Source organism: Eutrigla gurnardus (genome assembly GCF_963514095.1).
Source record: "Eutrigla gurnardus genome assembly, chromosome: 1".
In the NCBI taxonomy this organism is placed as follows: Eukaryota; Metazoa; Chordata; class Actinopteri; order Perciformes; family Triglidae; genus Eutrigla; species Eutrigla gurnardus.
The window spans coordinates 21,678,201-21,702,717 of record NC_139915.1 but is presented as its reverse complement, the minus strand read 5'-3'; the positions used below and the strand labels follow the sequence as shown (position 1 = coordinate 21,702,717).

The window sequence follows — 24,517 nt, the reverse complement described above, 5'->3', positions numbered from 1 at the left end:
TCAGGCCTAAAATGTTTGTGTGTGTGTGTGTGTGTGTGTGTGTGTGTGTGTGTGTGTGTGTGTGTGTGTGTATGTGCGTGTGAGTGCATGAAACATTTCCATATGGACAGCCTAATATTGTATTTTCCTTAAAAAACACACAACCCGACCATCAATTTATTCCACTTTCCCTAATCAGCAGCGAGGCCAAGGATGTCTCCATACATATTCATGCTGCTCTGGAGACTCCGAGAGACGATACATTTACAGCCCACATTTACCATATTACCCTTAATGTTATTAGACCGGCAAACACAATTTAGCCAAATATAAGTCATACATAAGTAATTTAGAAAATGAGACAATATTAATTGTGCGATCCTCATCCAGTTTTAATCCCGTTTGTGTGATAGCACTTCAATCTCTGGAATTGAATGCGCCTGGCTGAATAAATTAGTACAATCAATGTATGACTAGATTCTCTGTCATGTGGACACACTCTGTGCAAATCTATGCAAATGTCTTATGAGGAGAGGATAAGAGAAACTCTTCTTGGCTAACAAAGCTCTTGATGATCATAGCCTATCTGACATGATGGTGTGATTTTTTTTACCCTCTCAGAGTAAAAGAAAGAAGTAAAACAAGGAAAATATGGCGAGGCATGCAAAAAAAGAAAAAAGGAGGGCTTCTCTCTCCTCTGGTTAAATGATCACTCTGTGTATGTGAATGCCATCCTCTTGATGCCTTTAAGTATTGAAAACATATTATCATTTTGTTGGCCACTGCAGAAAGTCAGGTCACAAGTCTGTCATCTCGACTCAGTTTTTTTATTTCTCAGATGTACATAGATAAAGTTATGACCTTGAGTGTGTCCTTGATGCAAATATTTCTGATCAAGTTCTAGTTTTCTCGCTCCACCACTTCCTCTGCTCTCTTTTGCTTTGCCTCTCCATTTTTCTCCCTTCTCCACCCCTTTCCGCTCTACCTCTATCCTAGCCCTGAGCCACCTCCCCTCTCCTGCTCTCCTCCTCTCCCCTCCCTTTGCTCCTCTCTGCCTGGTATTGATTAGAAGGCGAACCTCTAATCTCCTTAAGGTCATTAGGAACACTTAATTAAAACCTAGTTAGAATGCCTTTGTTCAGCCAAAGCAAATTGCAGCTGTTCAAACACGATTAATATGATAACATAAAAAACTTGTCGGCAGGGTAAAAATATAAGAGAGGGTCTTTTTATTTAGTGGAAATGTTTACATAATTTAAATGCAGAGCGCTTAAGCACACAGTGGAAGTCTAAACTAGAGTATACTTGAGCTAGTGCTTTAGGTGTGTCTGTGTGTGTTTGTGTGTGTGTGTGTGTGTGTGTGTGTGTGTGTGTGTGTGTGTGTGTGTTAGTTTCTCTCTCTCTCTCTCTCTCTCTCTCTCTCTCTCTCTGTGTGTGTGTGTGTGTGTTGATTGTTTATATTTTGCTTGTGGATGCTCAGCTACATGAAACTAGAGGATAAATGCATGTAACTGACTTAGGTTACCAGATATTTGTCTAAATTGATTTTTTTTTTTTTTTTTACACACCTGGAGTAAAACAAGGAAAGACGTTATCTATATACAAAGATAAAAATAAGATAGAAGAATTAACGCTGACAGTTTTCATTCACACATTTAGTATTAGGCTACACACCCAAGTAATATGACACAGAGCAGAGAGGAAACCTCTGCTATGTGTCCCTGGCTACTGCGATTAAATTGCTGACGGGGAAAAGACACCTCATTCTGGCATGCTTGCAAATTAAACTGCCTCCTTTTAAATATTTCTTAAAACGAGCTTGAACGGCCTGATTTCAGATGTGTTACCCCATCCTCTAATTTAAAATGTATATTCTGTTGATGTGTGGTGATTTTGCAGAAGTTATTGAGGGCATGTCTAATTATAACAGTAAAGGTTTTATTATTATATATTGCGTAATTCGTTTGTGTCTGGTTTCTTTCCTCTGTTCTCCTACTCATACTCTCTTTGGCCGGAGCGGGTCACCGTTGCCTAGCGACGGCAGTAGCGTTCCTCTTCTCTCGAGCCACTTGTCTGAACAGACGCATCCCACGTACGTGGGGGGATAAATCATTACTACCAGGCAGGGGGTAATTAGGCTGCTTTTTTAAATCGCATATTACTGCCACGGAACATATTTGGTACAATTGTGTAACAGATGCCAAAACGGATATGTCGCCTTATCTGTTCCCACGTCGAACCATGGCTCTCAAGTTTCCGTTATTTTGTAGCGTAATTTTTTGAGTCTCCTGCCTCGAGGCTGCTGGCCAGATGGCGGCTTGCGCTAATCTCCTTAGCACCGCGTGCCGCGCGTTCAGAGGTAAGGCAGAGAAAGAGAGAGAGAAGAGAGAGAAACAAAAACACGAGCTTCGTCAAGTTCAGTCGAAGTTTTTCTGTCGAAGTGCGGACTACGGACAAGTTGAGTCAAACATGTTTGGAGAGGACTAATTTCTCTACTGGAGCGGCGTCTGCTCGAGCTGACAGGCAGGTGTGTGCGCGGAGGAGATACACAGGTAGTTAGCTGATTTTGTTCGGCTTGCGCCTGAGCAACAAGTTGAATGTTTGTTGTTGATGCTGCACTTTTTCATGGAGGTAGAGCTTTGTGCTGGGAGTCCACGCTGAAAAGGTAACCACGAGGAGCCACCAGATATGTTTTATCATGTCACAATATCTGCATAGATTTACAAATTTGTCCAGCATGCAGCGCCCGTTATTAGATACACCGTGAGCTTTCCTGTTTTCAAACAGACATTGCAGGCAAGAGGCTTCCCAGTAATTCAACTCCAGAGACGACTTGGCCACTTTTTGTGACTCAAAATACGAAATTGAAGCTGTTAAGTATTGTAATGAAGAGAGCTTTGGCCTAAGCCTCAATTTCCAACAAACTTATGTGAAAACCCGTTCAGTTGGATAAAAAACCTGGAGGCCAGATGCCAGCGGAGAAAAAAGGTAATGTTTAATTCAATAGAAAATGAAGAAACGGGGAAAGCAATGTAGCAGTATCTGTTGAGCGGTGCCTCCATCAAGCTGTACATGATAGTGTAGGCTTTGGCTAGGGAATAGCCTGCATTGCATTTCACTTTCCTCAGATTTGTCTCATGTTGGATTTTGGTCTGACCACGTCTCTCTTCCCCCCTCTCCTTCTCCCTTCTCCCTCCTCTAGATTGTGAAATCCTACCTATCATGTGAAGGCTTTGGATGCGGTTTGTGTGTGGGTGTGTGTGTGCGCGAGGACCAGAGACGGTGGAGCAGAGAGCTAAGCTTCGGAGCCTCACCCTAGGGCCACTGGCCTGTAAAATAAAAAAAGAAAAGAAGAAGATGTCCCTGGAACCATGAAACCATGACAGCCATCACTTATTCAAGCGCTGCCGGAAGGCTTCCGGAAGAAGTCTAGGTTCTTGAACATCCCTCAGCTGCGGAAATGTTGCAGAACTCTTGTCTGAAATTCTAGAACCTCGGAACAATGCCGGAGCCCTCGGAGAACCGGATTCTCAGATCTTGTGGGTTCAAAGGCCGGAGGTGGATGAAACGGAGGGACGATAACGAGGGAGGAACGAAGGCAAAAAGGAGTCGAACTTGGGATAGAGGAATTAGCAGAGAGAGGGTGGAAATAGGAAGTAACAAATGCAACAAGGAAGTTAGAAGAGACCATAAAGGTGCGGGGACATGTGTGGAAGAAAAGGACGAGAGCAAGGCGAATGTGTCTGGAATTTCTTGTATTCTGTCGGCTGCAGAAACGGAAGGTGAAAGCAAGCGCAGGGAAATAAGGATGCGGAGAAGGAAGATGTGGCCTGTTGTTCTGACTGAAAGAGGTGAAAACACGATGAAAGGGACGAGGTCGCATCATATCATCATTTGGTTAACTGTCCTCCTCTTCAGCCTGTGTCCAAAACCTGCTTCATCACAGGTAAGAGGGGATTTTCAAGAGCCAATTGTAATTTGTGAACCAAATACTGCAATTGTGCTTGTTGAATGAACGATGGATGGTTTAATGACCACCAAATAGGCCTTTTTTCATAGCAGACATGGTGACCTCTCATACTGTAGAGAAAGCATTGCTAATAACTAACGATAACCATAATAATAACAATACCAGGGCCCTGAAACTGACCATCTATCATTCGTTTATTGATATTATCTTTCACAACACCAGTCCTAATAGATTATACATGTACTGTATACATGCGGTTTATGTGTTATGTGGTAAGAAGATTTGCTTGCAAAATGGGTTACGCTCTATCATAATCGTGTTCTATTACCCAAAGGCCATTTCGTTTTATAGCACTTTGAATTCTGCAAATTGCAAAAATGGCATTTTAGGTCTTGGGCGGCTATCTGCACAAATACGTTAAAGTGGCACGAGACCCAGATTGAATATGATTATACTAATCACTGAACTTGCTTCACTCTTAGGGTCATTTCCCAAGAATGGAGAACATAGCTGCCTTCAAACCTGCGTCCACCTCTCCGACTCGTTCCACCTGTGGGGTTCCGGAGCGGAGCAGCTACTGCCATTCGCCGTCCGCCCAGACTGAGCTGCTGACGTGTTATCAGGCTTTCTGTGTCCAGGAGTGTCCCTATAGATCCTCCACACCTCCATATGCCCCACTGCTACTGCCAGCACATAGGTACGTACATTTAATTCATAGTGATGTTATTAAGGCACTTCAAATGACCTCTGACCTTTCCATTTATGAAAAATGAAGGAAACAGAAACGAGGTCCTTTTGCGAGAAAAAATGAACACTTTTGAACTTTTATTTCTCCAGGGGTACCTGTGTAAATGAAGACAGTAATGACACTCATCCTGGGACTGCGACAGAGACCGGAACCACTACCGGTTCAGATAGAGTTTCTGTTGGATCCAGCAGTGTGCTGTTTCAGCCAGTCCAGGATGGATGTCTGGTCTCCCCCTCCTCACAGAAACTAGGAGCGTTGGGTTCTCTCACACTGGCATTGTGGATCAAAACAAGCTCTCTTGGAGAGATGTGAGTTTCATTTTTTTAATTTCTAAGACATTTGTTTGTTGCCTAGTTGGAGATACTGTATGAGGCTTTCTTTTAATAGAAGTAGCCATTTGCTGCTGTTGAGTTTTGAATATAATTTGTAAATGCAATGGTAGCTAGCTAATACTCTCTGGCAGTCAAGTAAATGTGTTGCAGAAAGAAGTCAATTTGCTGTTTCTCAGATTTATATCTTTTTAAATTGAATTTCCTGTGCAAAGAAGAAAAGGCCAAATAACGGCTGTACATGGCAGCCAGTAGATGTTTTCCTTGTGTGTATGACACTCATGTTGTAACATGGATAAGTTGAAAAGTCAGACTTTGATGAAACCAAATTATCTCAATGTAGATGTATCCTGATTGTACTCATTACAGCATGTGATTAATTATAAACACTACCAAGGCTGCACTCTAATGAGGTTTTCAAATTTAAGCTTTGGATGTCTTCTCGTCATATTTTATGACATCATCACCCAGGATTCAATGACTTAGTCTTTTTTTATTATTAGTAAATTGACTATAACTTAAAAATCCAGCTAATGGATAGATTCTGATCCCAGTGAAAAAAGACCTATTAGACCCTGCAGTTTCATTTGGCATAGTTAATAAGAGCAATAATAACATTATTTTACATCTAGTAAGCTTTGTTGTTATCGGTTTGAGAATGTAACGGAAGAGGTTATGCTGACAGCACATGGAAACATGCTGTGTCTCAAGGGCAAGTTAGAGCTCTTTTAGATATTCTATTTTATGAAAGAAATAATGCCGTGATACAGAAAAAACATTTCAAGTTGTTGGTATTATGAGGATATATTCAAAACATGGGTGTCAGGGAAGAAAAAGAACGAGAGAGAGAAATGGGAGCATTTGTGGGCCCTTAGTATGAGTCACAATTCCTAATGTACCGTATCAGTGTAGTCCAACATTATCCTGTGCTAGTGATGAAATACAGCTCCCTGCTGGAAACGCACTGCCGCCGTGATGTATAGTCAAACGTCTGTCCTGATATGATGTCTCATACGATTTACATACATTGAAAGTGTATTGAAGTGAAAGCCCTGTGATATTGATCTAACAACAAGGAGCAATCAGGTCAAGTCGGTATCACTGTCAGGAAATGTTGGCCAACCACTGGCTGTCATGTCCTACTTAGACATTGTTGTGTGTGAGAGATGGGATGATGGTGTGCTGGTATGTTGCAGGCAGGACTGGAATGGTGCAGAGTTTCACACACGCAGATCAGCTTGCAGTCTCACACTCACACACTCACACACTCACACACACACACACACACACACACACACACACACACACACACACACACACACACACACACACACACACACACACACACACACACACACACACAAACACACCCACACAAAGTTCAAGCACACACAAAAAGAGATCAGCTAGCTTTACTTGGCAACTCCATCTCCCTCTCCAGCAACACTTCAAGTACATTGCTCCAAAAACATGGGATGCTTTGTCATGAAAGTAGAAACAGGTTAAACATACATGACATCTTGTATTCTGTGTATTAAATGTAGCAAGCAAAGGAGTACTCCACCAATTTTACCATTGGACTCCTTTAACATTATTGGACTCATGACTAGGCCTATCAGGATATTTCCTTTATCAACTTATCATATGATATCGAAGTGACCTTGATTTTTTCAGGCCTCTGTTCTTATTTCTTAAAAAGCTTATTTCTTTTTAGCGCCACACACCTCCAAAGTTGTTGTTTTTTTCATTTAAAGCTTGTAGTCTTCAGCTCAATCTTTCATTCAACCAATACTAATAAAAGACAGCCTGGTAAAATTTAATTACATAATTTTCCTTCACTGTCTTTTTGATGTGATAAGAAATGGTTGTTTCCTCGTGGACAAACAAAGAAAGGCAATTCTTAGTGAGAAAATAACATCTTTGTGGATTAAGCAAACATTTTAAGTAAGTTGTTATGGTTTTTGCTGAGCTTTCATGAGATAAAGTCTGTCAATATTCACATATTCCACAATGTGCTGCAAAGATACGATGCGACTGATAACTTTGCAGTGCTGACAGGTCTGAAGAAAGAACCAGGAGGAGGTTTCGCATGTATTCTCGTAAATCACTCAATGTTCAGTTTAAATTTTGCAGTCAGAATTTAACTCTGAGGAAGCAAATCAGACAGAGATCAAATCTCTCCTTTAAATGTCATGCTGCAATTCCTTTGTTTGTGAAGTTGTCTGTCTGTGGATTCAGATGACAGACAAGTCTTGTTGTCTTGGTTTTCCGAACATGACACCTGCACGGCTGAATGCATCCGAATGGAAGTAATGTCTCCCCTCTCTCACTCTCCCTCTCTCTCTTTCTGTTGCTGTCGTTGGCCATCAGCCTTTTGTTGTAGAGATGATCATGGCTGCCATCAAAGAAGCCAGATGAAAGGAGGTCTCTATCCTCACCTCTGTCTGTCTTTCCTCACCCCTCTCTCTTTGTCTCTCCCTCTCTCTGTGATTTCATATCTCTCCCCTCATCTGAACAATGAACAGATATGGCCACCTGTTCTTTCAAATCGTGGTTTTCATATCCCAAAACTTTTATGAAGTATCATTGTTTTAGGATTCTCACTTTTAATCTATTTATTTTTCACTTGGTTAAATGCTTTGGACTTTTGTGGATAACATGGGGTAAAAATGCATGATGCTTGAATTTCTTTTTTACAATATACAACTTTTCCTCAGCACCTTACCATTCCCTAGCAACGTATTGAATAATCCATAGCTGAAACCGATAAGACAACAGAAAACAACAACAATTTTTACAATTGAGCAATAGTTTGAATAATAGTCCAGGCAAAGTAGCGTTTTCCGACAGACTAATTGTAAAATATTTTTTTTCAGCATAGATCATTTCTATGAGGTGTCCAGAACAACCTACTAAAAGTCCTAAGAAATCCTAGTTGAGGAAATATGTTAATTTCTCATCAATCCGAGATGTGTGCCAATAAGGCCAGACAACAATACACCCCAATGGGGCTATTTTTTTCCTTTACTCCTATCAAAATGAAACTTTACACAATGAAAGTAAAACAAAATGTATTACAAGTTTCTTTGAAAATGAATTTTAATATGCAAATGAGCTATACACTAATAGAATATGGCCAAAATACACCCTTTTTTTGTATTACAAGTTTCTTTTGAAATTAATTTGAATATGCACATGAGCTCCAAACTTATTGAATATGTCCTAACTTGCATAGGCAGAAACACCATTCATATGTATGATAAATATATCGGCCCAATCTTCATCCAATCATCCTGCTGCTTTTAGACTGGCCTCTAACCTGAAAACTGTCTGGCTCGACCTGCCAGGGGTATAACCCCCGCCGGTATAGTATGCAGGGTCACGGAGGAACACAAGCCTCCCCACCACGACAAGGTAGCAACAAAAGGGGAGGGGTTTTTTGGTGTTTATTTTTATTTTATTTAAAAAAAAAAAAAAAAAAGTTTAATGTTTTTTTTTTTTAATCCAGCCTGGATCCTTGACCCCTTCTCTGTGGCTCTTGGTTCTGGCACCCCCTATATCAGTTCCTGGTTTGTTCTTTGCTTAGTTCTTGCCTTCTGGGTCATACTCATCTGATAAATCAACTGTGAGTTTGTGCAGCTAGTACCACGACATTCTCCGCAAATGTCAGTGCAAGGGAGTCCATGTTTTTTGCATGTGCATCTCTTTGTGCTACAGTCTTTCTTGCAACTACAGCGGACTACATCTAGTATTTCTGGTGGTGCCGCAGGCTGATCAGTCATTATTGGCATAAATCTCCCATCCAAAACATGCCACCCCCAGTCATTTGGGTCCATACGTTAACTTCCCCCTTTCCACTCCATTATTTGGTAAAAGACCCGACTATGGAACTTTGCAGCTGTTGACGTTGGAGGGAGAGTTTGAGGCTCCACTGGAGATGAGTTCTGATTTACTTTAATACAGAATTGCTTTAGCATATCCAGTGATTCATGTTTTTCGCCCCCATACAGTGATACTAGAGCTTTTTCACCTGCTGCAATGATGATGCCTTTTCCCACATTGTCCTGTGACTGGCTGAACATCTTAGCTTGTTTGAGAAAGCTAGTGTCGTTCTTTACTTTTTTCAGTGCCATTCCCTTTCCTATGCCAAATAGATGTGATGTAGAATCACAGCCTAAAATGGCATGGATAAAGAGGATTGGGTTTCTAGCCTAGATATTGCTGTTGCTAGCTTCTCATAACACTGCAAAGCTACTTTTCAAACGGTGGAAGTCTGATGTGTGGCCTGTCTGGTCTGAAATACTTGCTTACTACAAAAAGAGAAGCAGTTTTGGTGTCTGGCAAAATGATTTAAAGAGCTGGAATGTCTGGAAAGTGTGTCTATCTGGTTTTCATCTGTCTTCTGTGTGAGAGTGAATCGTTTAGTTGGTAAGAATAACCTGCCTGTTATCTCGTAATCTTACCAACAATACCAATTATTTGTAAATCTACCAGCCCAAAATGTAATCTCACCACGTTACTAATGAATAAGATGGCTATTCTGACTTTCTGTCATGTCATTAGGTTAGGCTTGTTCACAAATTAAAAAAAAGAAAGAAAGAAACTGGAGCCACGATTGTGCAATCAATTCTTGAGGTCAATATAAGTATTTTTGTGGCAAGTGACCCAGGCAAGTGTGGCAAGTGACTTCAAATTTGCATAGGTTAACTAACTGAATTGACATGAATGTGTTAGTTATTTGGCCCCTGTTTTACTTGTGACTTTAAGTCAATTTGGCCTAGTGTTGAGATCATTTGCATATTTAAAGTAGATTTTTCCAAGAAACTTGTAAAACAAAAAAGTTCCTTTTCAAACTTTCACTGTGTGAGGTTTGATTGTGATAGGAGTAAAGGAAAAAATTAAGCCTGTGTATAGCTCATTTCCATATTCAAATTCATTTTAAAAAAAACTTCTAATACAAAAATGTTTACTTTTCATGGATACTTTCATTGTATGAAGTTTTATTTTGATAGGAGTAAAGGAAAAAAATAGCCCCATTGGGGTGTATTGTTGTCTGGCCTTACTGGCACATGATGAGAATTTAACATATTTCCTCAACTAGGATTTCTTAGGACTTTTAGTATGTTGTTCTGGACACCTCATAGAAATGATCTATGCTGAAAAAAAATCTTTTACAATTACTTCTATTTTTAGCCCCAAAATGAGTTAGTTTGCCTGGACTATAAGCGTAGGATTTTCAAGCAAGTGGTCCCAGTTTCTCTAATATGTGTATTTGCTGATTTTTTATGATAGAAATGGGATATCTTTTGGAGTTTTGGACACTCCAAAAGCACTCTAAATGTGTCAACTTGTGCTAGGTGACCATCATTTCTCACTATTTTCATATACCAAATGATGAATAAATCATAAATAATAATATGCAGCTCAATCATAATGGCAATAATGCGTTAAATAGGGATACTAACATATAAAGTTAAAGCACCCTTGGACACGAAGCATTTTCTGTCCAGTGAATGAGTTCTTCAGTTGTTGAAAGTAACCAACTTGGAGTTATCATCTCTGTCCATCCTATCATCTCTTTGTCTCTCCCCGCAGGCACAGTCACTCACATGCATGTGCTGACATATGGCCCCTTTCTCATGCATACATCTATCTGTGATTTATAGGGTACGTGGCTCTGGGTTCATAAAAGTCATGATTTCCCATAAAATGTCAGTGATGGTGGTTAATATGAGACGTGGAGGGTGTGTGTGTGTCTGCATCCAGTGTAGCAGCTCAAACCTAGCAGTCATGTAAAATATTGATATTCCATGTGTAAATGTCAGAATGAGAGACTGTGTGGGAATGTGTCTAGTGGCACAGGGTTTTAGAGTCCACTCTTCCTTATTTCTTACTTTATCTAGTTCAATTAAATCAACGTGTCATGACCAGATGTCTGGAATAAATATTGCTGTTGAAATACTTGTGTTGCATGTATGTGTTTTGTTTTTTGTTTCCCTCAGGATGCTGCTGGAAAAGAGCTCTGTGAAGCGGTTGGTTTTTTCTCTGACAGTGTCCGAGCAGACGGTCGCCCTGTGCTATGGCCAGTCCAGCAGTCAGAATCTTCGGACTGTCAGCTTCAGAACAGAGGGGAGGCTTACACTGGAGAATTGGACCCACCTTGTTTTGCAGGTATCACATTTCAAGTGTTTAGGGATCCTGGTGCTGGCACGAGAGAGAGAGAGAGAGAGCTGTCCTTTTAAATACGTCATAATCTTTCAATATGAAAGCACCATGAAATTGAATCTTTCTACCACAGAAGTGCCACAGATTTGTGTTTTAACGTTTGTCATTAGGTTTGTTAAGGCGGAATGCTCTCTTTTTACCACAGCCAAACCGGCTCTCTATCTACTTCTCTGTCTGTGTTTCTCTTTCATTCTCTGTCCATCTTTTTTTTTCATACTGGCAAACATCTTGTTTGGCACAGCTGCTGGGGCTGGGGGCACACAGATGACATCAGACACACATAGACCCACAATGCCTCACACTTTCAACACAGCATTTCAACTACATCTATGACCTGTATGGAAAACAAACTTCACAACCTCTGGAACTCTTTTGATTTGACTTTGTTTGGTTTCATCTATTTAGTCTGTTGTTATTTTTATAGTTTACTGTGTAAGACACAGAAACACAATGTTGTGCTCCTGTGACGGGCACCAAAACCCTTGTTGAGCCGAGTAGGAGGGGCCAACTTTGAATGGTTTTTTTTTTACAAATTGCAACTGACGAATCCTACCCATTGTACCTTTCAATACTGTATGTGATCTAATGTATGCAGCTATTTTCACTCTTTGTTGTCCTTTCCTTTATTTGTCCATAACCGATTTACCTAAGTGGTGCATCAACTAGGAATTTAAGGAGGCATCAAAAGCCGGACATGCAAGGTTGTGATGGACAAAAAAAAGGCTTTCCTAAGCTCTGATCATTCTGAAATGGCAGCTAGTGAAGTGGAGAGAGTCTCAAGGTGTGTGTGTGTGTGTGTGTGTGTGTGTGTGTGTGTGTGTGTGTGTGTGTGTGTGTGTGTGTGTGTGTGTGTGTGTGTGTGTGTGTGTGTGTGTGTGTGTGTGTGTGTGTGTGTGTGTGTGTGTGTGTGTGTAGGTAAATTGATGTCAAAACACTTAGAAAGACGCGCAGCAGCGTGTATGTGAACGCATGGTTACTTTGTTATGCGTGTGTGCGTGCGTTGTCGTGCGCAGGTTGTATGTCACGCGTAACAAGAAGCTGCGTACATATGAAGCAGCGTGCGCACGTCTGTCTGTCACTGTTTGACAAATGCTGTTACGCGTTCACACGCACGTGCGGTCGCAGATTCTGATGCTGCGCGGCCGGAAGTTGATCTGCTGTGCGCACCTACTCCGCGTAACTTGAACGCGTAATGTAGTTGGCCTGTTCATTTCAGTCAACCAGGGGAGGCAACTACATTACACGCTCATGTTACGCGGAGTAGGTGTGCACAGCAGATCAGCTTCCGGCCGCGCAGCATCAGAATCTGCGACCGCACGTGCGTGTGAACGCGTAACAACATTTGTCAAACAGTGAGAGACAGACGTGCGCACGCTGCTTCATATGTACGCAGCTTCTTGTTACGCGTGACAGAGTCTGCGCACGTCGTTTCCGCGTACATGTGAGCGCCTGACAAAAATGTTCAATTATCTTCATGCGAGCGTTAATGCGTGCGTTCGCTAAAAAACGCATGAATGTTACGCGTAGTTACTCCGCGTAATGTGATCACAGGCGTGCAGCAGCCATCACGCGTGAACGTGCGCGTGAACGCGTGACCATTATAAGTCAATGAGGAAACTACATTACACGTCAGGCGCTGTCTGCTGCACAGGCGTCAAAGCACGCGGGTGTGACGCGTTCAGTTGATAGTTGCGCAAGTAATATGAAACGATTCTGACGCCATAGTGTGTGTGGTGTGTGGTGTGTGGTGTGTGTGGTAGGAGTGTGTGTGAAGAGATCACTCCACTGAACAATCTGTCTCTTTCAGCATTTCTGAATAACAAAGCTACTTTAGAAGAAAACATGGTCACCATGACAAGCCTTATCACTATAAGTGTCTAGTTACTCACGTTGTTTGTTTGTCTCCTTTTCTATCTCGATTATTTGGCCCCAGATTTTTATTTGACCTGGCATAAATTTTGATGGCTCTTATTGCATTGTCTTTTATTACCCATCTCCGATACTAACTCGGCAATGAACCTCTTTGATAATGACCTTATTTAACCATAATTATGACATTTATACCACAATTCTCAATTGAAATACATGTCTTTATATATTAACAAGAGTCAGATTAACAAGACTACAGAGAATAAAAACAGACCTAGAAAAAGAAAAAAAAGACAGTATTTCAAAATAAGATCGCAATGCTTTCATTTATGGCTAGTTCAATTCAGGTATAAGTAACAGGAAATGTATCAAATAAGTTTTCTGGAGTTTTCTGAAATGTTTAAGGATATTGAAATAGACGCTTATATTTACTTGTAATATGTGAAATTGATTAAAACCATATGACTTAGTCTACATATTTGCACAATATGCTTAATTTTGAGCTGCATCCACTTTCTTTTTGTGCCTGTGGGTTTACACCTATATCAGTGTTTCCCCTACCATTGTACAGGCCTGGCGGCACGCCAGGCCAAGGAGACCTGCCGCCAGGCCAAAAAAAAAAATCAATATACCAAAAATAAGCCACCTATCAATTCATTCATAAATCATTACATTAGGAGCGCCTCCGCGCAGCACAGCAGACTTGCTCCGCAAGACGCGCGGCCGCAACAATCCTCGCCGCGCGCTCCCGCTACTTTTTTCTTCGTGTCCTTTACGCGCTTGATGTTGTTCTGATGCCGTTCCGCCTCGTTAAACCACCACGATGTAGCTTTCTACTTTGAAAACACGGAACGTTGACACTGTATTTTGATAAGCTGTTGCACTCTTTAGACTCGTGGTGTGAGCGGAACCGGTCCATAGGGTCCATAATATTTATTTTATTACATTACATTATTATTTATTTTTACATAATAAAAATGCCGCTGTGTGTCTCCGTCCAAAACCCGCTGCGCTCGCGCTGTCTGCTCGCACAGATCCGCTCGTGCGCACATGCGCTGATGCAGGTCGAGTGTTGTCGAGAAATATAAGCAGAGACGGCGCTCCTTAAAAACAACATCACGCCATGTGTGTGTAGTATTAGGACGTGATGACGTATGTACAACCGGCCAAAGCCCGTTTGCCCCCCCCTCCCCGGGGGGGAGGATTGTTTTTGATAAGATGTGGAACTTTGAGTTAACTGCTGTTGAGTAAACCTATAACTTATATTTTACTTGATAAAATAAGACAATATATGCACTCATATGTCGTTGTAGTGTTTTACAGTATCTGTAGCTATTAATGTGATGCTCATCATTTTCCAGCCATATTTTTCTGGACCCTGATCATTTCCATCAACCAGCACCTTAATAAGTCACTCTCTCCTTGTGATCTTGAATACACTCTGGTTGAACAAAAATGTTGAATGCAAATATAATAATTGCAGAATTGCAGACTGCTTGCTGTGCCACCTGACTTAATCCAACTGCACCAATACACCATCCCACGCGTCTCGTCTGTATAGGGTTTTTTCGGTGGGTACCACCGGGCCTGAAAAAAATTCTAGGGGAAACACTGTATATGAAAATTATTATTTCTACATACCACTATTTCTTGAACCACGGGAGTTGAGCCACTTTCGCCTGCACCGCAGTCAGCGTTGCTAATCATTACACCACAGTGTCATGCCTTGGCCTTGAAAATAAAGTAATATCACCTTTAGATCAATCGACTGTTTCATTCAGTTATATGTATTAAGTCGGGCAATAAATGCCACTCCAACTGTCTCTACTTTGCTACAGTTACGCTGCTCTGCTTTCTAAGGATAAGCTCGTTTTCTATATAAACACCCAGTAATATCTGATAACTCTCTCCTGGTTGCCATGGTGAATCGTAGTATCGGAGCTCCATCGATGATGCTTTGTAGAGTAGGCAGGCACGCGCGCAACTGTTCAAGTTTTGAGCAGCTATTTATCCACCACAATTTAGCTTTTTTTTTTACATAATAGCGAGAGCCAGGCTAGCTGTTTTGCTCCTGCTTCCAGTTTTTATACTAAGATGCTCCCGCTCTATACTCTATACGCACGGACATAGGAGTGGTATACATTTTTTATTTCACTTTTGGCAAGAAAGCGTAGAACTGAATTTCTCTAAATGACGAACTAATTTATGACACTAAAATGTTAATAAAGATATAAAAATTAAAACATGTTGAAGGTTAAAACATTCAAAAATGTCTGACTAATGACTAGCAGTCTGTTGCAAATAGATTAACTTTTTAATCATCTTGATATCATAAAGGCATTTTCCTATTCTTCTCCCATTTTTTTATGAGTATAAGTCATAACTAAAATTAAGTTTCCTGTAATTACTCGTTAAATAGACCGGAGGTGCCGAATACAGGTATATAAGGAATATAGCCTACTGTATGTCAACTGCAGTTTGATTTAAAGAATGATTCAAGGCTAGAGGGCTCATACATGTTGACCAGTGGTTTACATTTTTGTCCCCAGCTAGATCTAACCTGACAGTTGAGTTTACTGGCTGGCCGACTGATGACTGGTACAGTAATGTTTTTAAAATTGCTAAATTGCTTATGGCTCAATTTTGTGTGTGTGTGTGTGTGTGCGTGTGCTCTAGGGATCAGGTTTTTATAAATATCTCTGTACAGTACCATGTGTGTGTTTTTAAAAGCTCATAGGCAAAGTGTAATGCTTGCAGGTGTTAAAAGTGTGTTGGTGTGGCTTGGAGGTGAAACTTTGTCTGCGTGCATTCTTGTGAAACAGTCGGCCTTTTGTTTATTGGTCGTGATGTGATCTGTTTTGACTATTTAGAGGAATAACATAATCATACTAGACACTCAAACACCATTCGCATACTCCCATTTCAGCAAATGCACACACGCTTATCTACTTATCTCACACACACACACACACACACACACACACACACACACACACACACACACACACACACACAGTTCAGCAGTAATTTGAAGCCAACTTGTCAGCCACAATACAGACATTACCTTTTGAAGGAGCTTGGCAATCTAGAAACCTTTTCTGCACACGTACAGTGCTCTCTCACATACACACACACACACACACACCAGTCATCTGTCGGGTTTGAAAAGATCAAAACGGCAAAAAAGACAGTCAAAAGGAATATGGGTTTCCGAGTGCCAGGAGCAATTCACACACCCTGACAGACACAAACATGCATACATTCACACACACACACACATACACACACAGTGCCAGGAGCAAGGTGCTGTAGGGATGCTAGTGCTCCCTAGGTAGTTGTCTTATCTGATTATGGTAACAATGTCAAGAATAGTTGAGGAAAAGGTAGCCTAGGGGAGGGAGGGACTGAGAGAGGAGAGGAGATGGGAAAGTGAGGAAGGTGGCTCAGTGTTGTTAAGTGATGGCTACGAAGTCCGTTTACTGTGGGACTCACTTTCCTGTACATCTCTGCAGAGTTTTTTTACTAATTGGGAGCTTTCCTTTCATGTAGAATTAGGACACATTGGGCATTGGCTCCTTGGACTGAGTGGTTGGTAGGGTAAATAATGAACTGCATGATATTTGCCCGTTGACATTAACGGACGAAGATTAGGTGAGATATTCATAACACACCCCATCAGAGGATCAATCCGGGGCAAATGGTTATCAGCGGTTATTGCCAGTTTACCGCCATGAAACTAGAAGCTGTTGTTATTGTCATGTTCACCGGAGTTACTTTTATGTGACCAATCCAATGTAAAAGTTTTACAGCCTTACTTTGGTAGAATGTTGCATTGGTTTGCACAACCTTCTGTGCTGGCTCTCAATATGTTTAAATCAACTTGAGGATCTTCCCTTTATGTGTGTGATTCTTCACAATTGAATGTGTTGCACTTTCTGCTGTTGCATTTTAATAGTGAAAGGGTACACAAAATATATTTAAAAAAAGCTGAGAGTTGAAGATATAAAGTCAGGGAGTTTGGGGAAATGTAGAAGAAGGTATGAGTAAAGAGAACCAGAGAATTTATAAGACGGAAAACGAGACAGCAAAAGAAGGCAAGAAGAGAAGGGAAAGGAGTTTGCTATTTAAATAGCTTTGGAGTACTATCTTTTGGAGTAGCAGTGATTGACTGTGTGCCTGGAGGACCCCCAGAGGGGTCCGTCTGTTAGTGCCTGAGTAAATCAGCATTATCGGATGAGGCAGTGGCAGGGACAACCAGTCACACCGGTCCCATCACGACCCAACATGGCAGCATGAATGTTTAACATTCCTGCAGATGAGCACGCACGCACGCACGCACACATACACACACACACACACACACTCACACACACACACACACACACACACATTTGTTCTTTCTCTTACCATTAAACACACTAGAGATGTATGTACTGTCTCCACATACACACAGAACCACATGGACATGAAAGCTTCTTCCTTTATCTTAAGACTGAGAAAAGAGAGGAGAAACAGAATTGATTAGGAAAAAAAGGGTTAGTGGGTTAGAGTCGTGTCAGAGTTTCATGGTGAGTTAAGCTCAAGTCAAGATTACAAAGACATTACAAGACCATGTATATATTTATAGAAAGGAGTTTTTCTTACATTTACATTTACATTTAGGTCATTTAGCAGACGCTTTTGTCCAAAGTGACTTACAATAAGTACATTTGTCAAAAGAAGGAAACAAAGAAACCACAACGTATCATTGCCGATAAAGAAAGAGCTAAAAATAGAACAAGTGTTAGGTCCTCATCTGAGTGAATTAGTACCTTAAGAGCAACAGTGCTATAGGTAAGGTTTCTTTTTTTTGGGGGGGGGGGTCTGAACAGGTGAGTCTTGAGCCTTTTTCGAAAGATGGCAAATGACTCTGCTGTCCTGACATTGGTCGGGAGTTCGTTCCACCACTGAGGCGCCAGAACAGAGAAGAGTCTGGACTTTGCTGAGCGACATTTGTTTGATTTCAGCGATGGTGGTACCAGCCGGCAAGCTGAAGTAGAGGAGTGAAGTGCTCACTTCGGGGCATGAGGTTTGACCAGTGTTTGAAGGTAGATGGGTGCCGTGCCATCGTCTTGAATTGGATGCGTGCTGCAACAGGGAGCCAGTGGAGGTCACGGAGGAGGGGGGTCACATGGGAGAATTTGGGTAGATTGAAGATGAGGCGTGCTGCAGCGTTCTGGATACGCTGCAATGGTTTAATCGCAGAGGCCAGGAGTCCGGCCAGGAGAGAGTTGCAGTAGTCAAGGCGGGAGATGACCAGTGCTTGGACCAGGAGTTGCGTTGCATCCTTTGTGAGGAAGGTCCGAATCCTGCGGATATTGTAGAGGGCAAATCTGCAGGATCGGGCCACAGCAGTGATGTTGGGGGTGTAGGATAGTTGGTCATCGAGGATTACACCCAGGTTCCTCGCAGTTGACGACGGCAATACTGTGATGCCCTCGACAGTGACCGACAGGTCCATGCGAGGGCAGTCTTTCCCTGGGATGAAGAGGAGTTTGGTTTTATTCAGGTTAAGCTTGAGGTGATGTGCAGTTGTCCAGACAGAGATGTCAGCCAGAGAGTCCGAGATGCAAGTTGCAATGTGAGTGTCAGAGGTCGGGGGAAAAGAGAGGAACAGCTTGGTGTCATCTGTGTAGCAATGGTAGGAGAATCCATGCGATGTGATAACAGAACCTAGTGATCTGGTGTATAGTGAGAACAGAAGCAGTCCTAATACTGAGCTTTGAGGGACACCCGCGTCCAGAGAACAGGGTTTGGACATAGAGCCATTCCATGGGACCTGAAAGGTGCGATTTGTCAGGTATGATGTAAACCAGGTGAGAGCAGAGTCAGTTATGCCAAGTTCAGCCAGAGTGGAGAGGAGGATTTGGTGGTTGACTGCGTCGAATGCAGCAGATAGGTCGAGGAGAATGAGAACGGAGGAGTGGGATGAGGCTCTGGCGTCTCGCAGGGACTCGGTCACTGTGAGGAGGGCCGTCTCAGTGGAGTGAGCAGTCCTGAATCCTGATTGATTAGGGTCAAGGAGGTTGTTCTGCGAGAGATAGGATGACAGTTGGTTGTAGGCGGCACGTTCCAAGGTTTAGCTGTCTTAAAAGCCGCTGGAATGACACCTGAGGTGAGGGAGGAGTTGATCAGGGTGGTGAGGAATGGCAAGATGTCGTGTGAGATGTCCTGGAGAAGAGAGGAGGGAATCGGGTCAAGGGAGCAGGTGGTGGCACGGTTAGATGTAACAAGTGCGTGAACGTCTTCAGAGGTGAGGGGGCTAAAGCTGGTAAGACCATCAGAGTTGAGAGTTGGGGGAGATGTTTTCTGGGAGGGAATAGGCGTGAATGAGGAGCTGATGTCATTTACTTTCTTGGTAAAGTAAGTTGCAAAGTCATCAGCAGTAAGGGAGGAAGGGGGGGGATGGGTGAGGAGAACATGGAGAAGAGTTTCCTGGGGTTGGAGGCAGAAGAGTGGATCTTTGTCAGGTAGAAGGCAGATTTAGCTGCCGAAACAGTTGAGGTGAGGTCAGAGAGGAGGTGGTGGTAGTGAGCAAGTTCCTCGTGCTGGCCCGATTTCTTCCATTTTCTCTCTGATGCTCGCAACAATGATCTGTTGGTTCGCAGAGGTTCGGATAGCCAGGGAGGGGGGAGGGAGATGATCGAGCAGGTCGTGAGATTGGGGGACAGAGAGTGTCCAACTCAACTCAACTCAACTCAACTTTATTTATATAGCACTTTACAACAACCGTAGTTGAAAACAAAGTGCTGTACAGAGACATAAAACAATTTAAAAACACAAAAATAAATAAAACAGACAGTAAAACAGGTGTTACATTGTTTTAAAAACAATTAGAAATGATAAAACAATAAATCAAAGCAGGGCAATAAGAAAAATAAAAAAACACTAAAACAGGAGTAAAGTCTCATGTGGAGTTGAAAGCCAGGGAGTAAAAATGGGTTTTAAGACTAGTTTTAAAAATGGACAGCGAGGAGGCTTGTCTAATGTAAAATGGTAGCTCTTTCCAAAGTTTTGGGGCAGCAGTGGAGAAAGCTCTGTCCCCTCTGAGCTTCCTTTTGGACCTCGGTACCTCCAGGAGCAGCAGGTCAGCTGACCTGAGGCACCGAGCCGGAGAGTAGGGTTTAAGGAGCTCAGAGAGGTAAGGGGGGCCCAGACCATTTAAAGACTTAAAAACAAATAAAAGAATCTTAAAATTGACTCTAAAGTGCACGGGCAGCCAGTGGAGGGAGGCCAGGATTGGAGTTATGTGCTCCCTCTTACGTGCTCCAGTTAGGAGGCGAGCAGCTGCATTTTGCACCAGCTGGAGGTGTGCAAGGGAGGACTGGCTGGCTCCAAAATAAAGTGCATTACAGTAATCCAGCCGAGATGTTATGAAGGTGTGGATTACTGTCTCAAAGTGCTTTTGTGCAAGAAAAGGCTTCACCTTTGCCAGCTGCCTAATCTGAAAGAAGCTGGACTTCACTACTGAACTAACTTGCCGATCCAATTTAAAATCACTGACCATTTTAAAACCCAAGTTTGTGACTGTTGACTTTACATAGTCTGTCAAAGGGCCCAAGACAACGGGCGAGGGTTCACGAGAGCAGCTGGGGCCAAACACCATCACTTCTGTTTTATTTTCATTAAAATTTAAAAAGTTCAAGGCCATCCAGGCTTTGATGTCTTCAAGACATGTCAGAAGAGGTGTGAGGGAGAAGTATTTGTTTTGTTCAGAGGCACATATATCTGGCTATCATCTGCGTAGCAATGAAAAGCAATGCCATGCTTTTTCAGGATGGAGCCTAGGGGCAATATATACAAAGAAAAAAGCAGCGGCCCTAAAATGGACCTCTGTGGAACCCCATACAGCAGTGGAGCAGAGCTGGACTCCAAATTTTCAATGCTTACGCTCATGCTTCTGTCAGCCAGATATGATTTTAACCACTCCAGAGCAGTACCACGGATGCCCACTAGGCGGTGTAACCGAGCCAATAAGGTATTGTGGTCCACAGTGTCAAAGGCTGCAGTTAGGTCCAACAGAACAAGAATTACATGGTCACCAGAGTCATTAGCCGTGAGAATGTAATTAAAAACCCTTAATAGAGCTGACTCTGTGCTATGCAGCGTTTTAAAACCGGACTGAAAGACCTCAAGGACACCATGCTCGTCTAAAAATTACTTTAACTGAGCATGAACAATTTTCTCCAAAATTTTTGAAATAAAAGGCAGCTTGGAGATGGGTCTGTAATTGGCCAGCACACTACGATCCAGGCCAGGTTTCTTAAGTAGTGGCTGCACCACTGCATGTTTAAAACTCAGGGGGACAACACCTGAAGACCGACTGCTGTTAATGATGGCCAGGACTGACTGCCCTATACAAGGAAAAACCTCTTTAAAGAGACGAGGAGAGACAGCATCACAGGGAGAACCTGAAGGCTTAATATGGCAGATCAGATCTTCTAAAAATTACAGAGACATAGGCTCAAACGTATTAAGAACACACATGAATATTGAAGTCACAGAGAAAAAGGACACGGTCATATTTGGGCATAACTTCCGCCAGAAGAGCAGAAAAGTAATTTACAAAGTCCCACCTCAAACGACCCACCTCAAATAAAGTCACCTCAAAACTGGAGGGTGGGGATGAGACGGTGCGTTGTTTACATTTAAAATCGTTTTTGTAAACTATTGCCGTTCCCCCTCCACGACCCGACATCCGCGGGGAGTTAAAATAAAAGCAGCCAGCAGGTAAAAGTTCGACCAGAGCGCTACACTCACCGGCACCGATCCAGGTCTCAGTCACACAGAGGAAATCCAGGTCACGGGAGCTGAAGAAATCCCTCAGGAGGAAGGTTTTGTTCGTGAGGGGAGGGAGGTGGATCGGGGAGCCCGGGGCAGCGTCCTCAGGAGACCGTGTTTTACCCTGCGCGAGACAGCCGAAGAGGGCAGCGGCGTCGAGGCTGGAGTCCATCAAAAGCGCCGGCGACAGGTACCAGGCAGGCGTCGATTGGGTCCATGAAGCGCCAGGGCACCGCAAAAGGAGGGAAAAAATTATGTCCTGTCCGAGAAGTAGACGAAGCGCGTGCCAGGTGAAGTTTCAGCTTCACCAGCCGGCCGCCGCATCTACCGCGGCGACGGAGACGCTTCAGCCAACAAGGTAAGGCCGATGCCCGGCGCAGGTGAGGCGGAATCCCCGCCAGGATGACCACCACTCGTTGTCCTCGGTGACTTCAACATCCACCCGGGAAAGCTGCATTCATCTGAATTCATTGACTTCTTTTCCGCATTTGACCTTACACTCTCCCCCTCTCCACCAACTCACCGGGCCAGGAACCAACTTGACCTTGTCTTCACAAGATCCTGTGGCATCTCAACACTCTCTGTTACCCCGCTCACCGTGTCCGACCACCACTTTGTGACTTTCTCCCTCCCCATGAAGCCCACCACATCCCTCCCCTCTACGCCTCGAACGGTCACCAGCCGCCGCAACCTGAAATCCCTCACTCCCTCCGCTCTCTCGTCAACTGTTATCTCCTCGCTACCATCCTCAGAACAGTTCTCCTTAATGCCTACTGAGGAAGCCTCCTCAATCCTGATGTCCTCACTCTCCTTTTCTTTGGACACTCTCTGTCCCCCAATCTCACGACCTGTGCGATCATCTCCCTCCCCTCCCTGGCTGTCTGAACCTCTGCGAACCAACAGATCATTGTTGCGAGCGTCAGAGAGAAAATGGAAGAAATCGGGCCAGCACAAGGACCTTGCTCACTACCACCACCTCCTCTCTGACTTCACCTCAACTGTTTCGGCAGCTAAATCTGCCTTCTACCTGGCAAAGATCAACTCTTCTGCCTCCAACCCCAGGAAACTCTTCTCCAAGTTCTCCTCCCTCCTCACCCCTCCTACCCCTCCCCCCCCTTCCTCCCTTACTGCCGATGACTTTGCAACTTACTTTACCAAGAAAGTAAATTACATCAGCTCCTCATTCACGCCTATTCCCTCCCAGAAGACATCTCCCCCAACTCTCAACTCTAATGGTCTTTCCAGCTTTAGCCCCCTCACCTCTGAAGACGTTCACGCACTTGTTACATCTAACCGTGTCACCACCTGCTCCCCTTCCCTCCTCTCTTCTCCAGGACATCTGACATGACATCTTGCACCCTGATCAACTCCTCCCTCACCTCAGGTGTCATTCCAGCGGATTTTAAGACGGCTACCGTGAAGCCTCTCCTTAAAAAAACCCACCCTAGACGCTACTGACATCCAAAGCTACAGACCTGTATCTCTTCTTTCATTCCTCTCTAAAACCTTGGAACGTGCCGCCTACAACCAACTGTCATCCTATCTCTCACAGAACAACCTCCTAGACCCTAATCAATCAGGATTCAGGACTGCTCACTCCACTGAGACGGCCCTCCTCACAGTGACCGAATCCCTCCGAGACGCCAGAGCCTCATCCCACTCCTCCGTTCTCATTCTCCTCGACCTATCTGCTGCATTCGACACAGTCAACCACCAAATCCTCCTCTCCACTCTGGCTGAACTTGGCATAACTGACTCTGCTCTCACCTGGTTTACATCATACCTGACAAATCACACCTTTCAGGTCACATGGAATGGCTCTCTGTCCAAACCCTGTTCTCTAGACACGGGTGTCCCTCAAGGCTCAGTATTAGGACCGCTTCTGTTCTCACTATACACCAGATCACTAGGTTCTGTTATCACATCGCATGGATTCTCCTACCATTGCTACGCAGATGACACCCAGCTGTTCCTCTCTTTTCCCCCGACTTCTGACACTCACATTGCAACTTGCATCTCGGACTGTCTGGCTGACATCTCTGTCTGGACAACTGCACATCACCTCAAGCTTAACCTGAATAAAACCGAACTCCTCTTCATCCCAGGGAAAGACTGCCCTTGCATGGACCTGACGGTCTCTGTCGAGGGCATCACAGTATTACCTTCCTCAACTGCGAGGAACCTGGGTGTAATCCTCGATGACCAACTATCCTGCACCCCCAACATCACTGCTGTGGCCCGATCCTGCAGATTTGCCCTCTACAATATCCGCAGGATTCTGACCTTCCTCACAAAGGATGCAACGCAACTCCTGGTCCAAGCACTGGTCATCTTCCGCCTTGACTACTGCAACTCTCTCCTGGCCGGACTCCCGGCCTCTGCCCGGCCTCTACCCAAATTCTCCCATGTGACCCCCCTCCTCCGTGACTTCCACTGGCTCCCTGTTGCAGCACGCATCCAATTCAAGACGATGGCACTGGCCTTCAGGGCCATCAATGGAACGGCACCCATCTGCCTTCAAACACTGGTCAAACCTCATGCCCCGAAGCGAGCACTTCGCTCCTCTACTTCAGCTGG

The 24,517-nt window shown here is 43.5% G+C and overlaps 1 protein-coding gene across 1 annotated transcript in view; it reads left to right on the top strand.

The window, feature by feature from the left end:
• The first annotated feature begins 2,373 nt into the window (after positions 1 to 2,373).
• ush2a (Usher syndrome 2A (autosomal recessive, mild)) overlaps positions 2,374 to 24,517 on the top strand; it is a 273,785-nt gene continuing 251,641 nt past the window's right edge. Inside the window, 5 exon segments of the mRNA XM_084005786.1 lie at positions 2,374 to 2,506; positions 3,182 to 3,925; positions 4,432 to 4,646; positions 4,787 to 5,005; positions 11,029 to 11,197. Coding sequence (XP_083861912.1) covers positions 3,482 to 3,925; positions 4,432 to 4,646; positions 4,787 to 5,005; positions 11,029 to 11,197 — 1,047 coding nt within the window. The 5' untranslated portion in view covers positions 2,374 to 2,506; positions 3,182 to 3,481.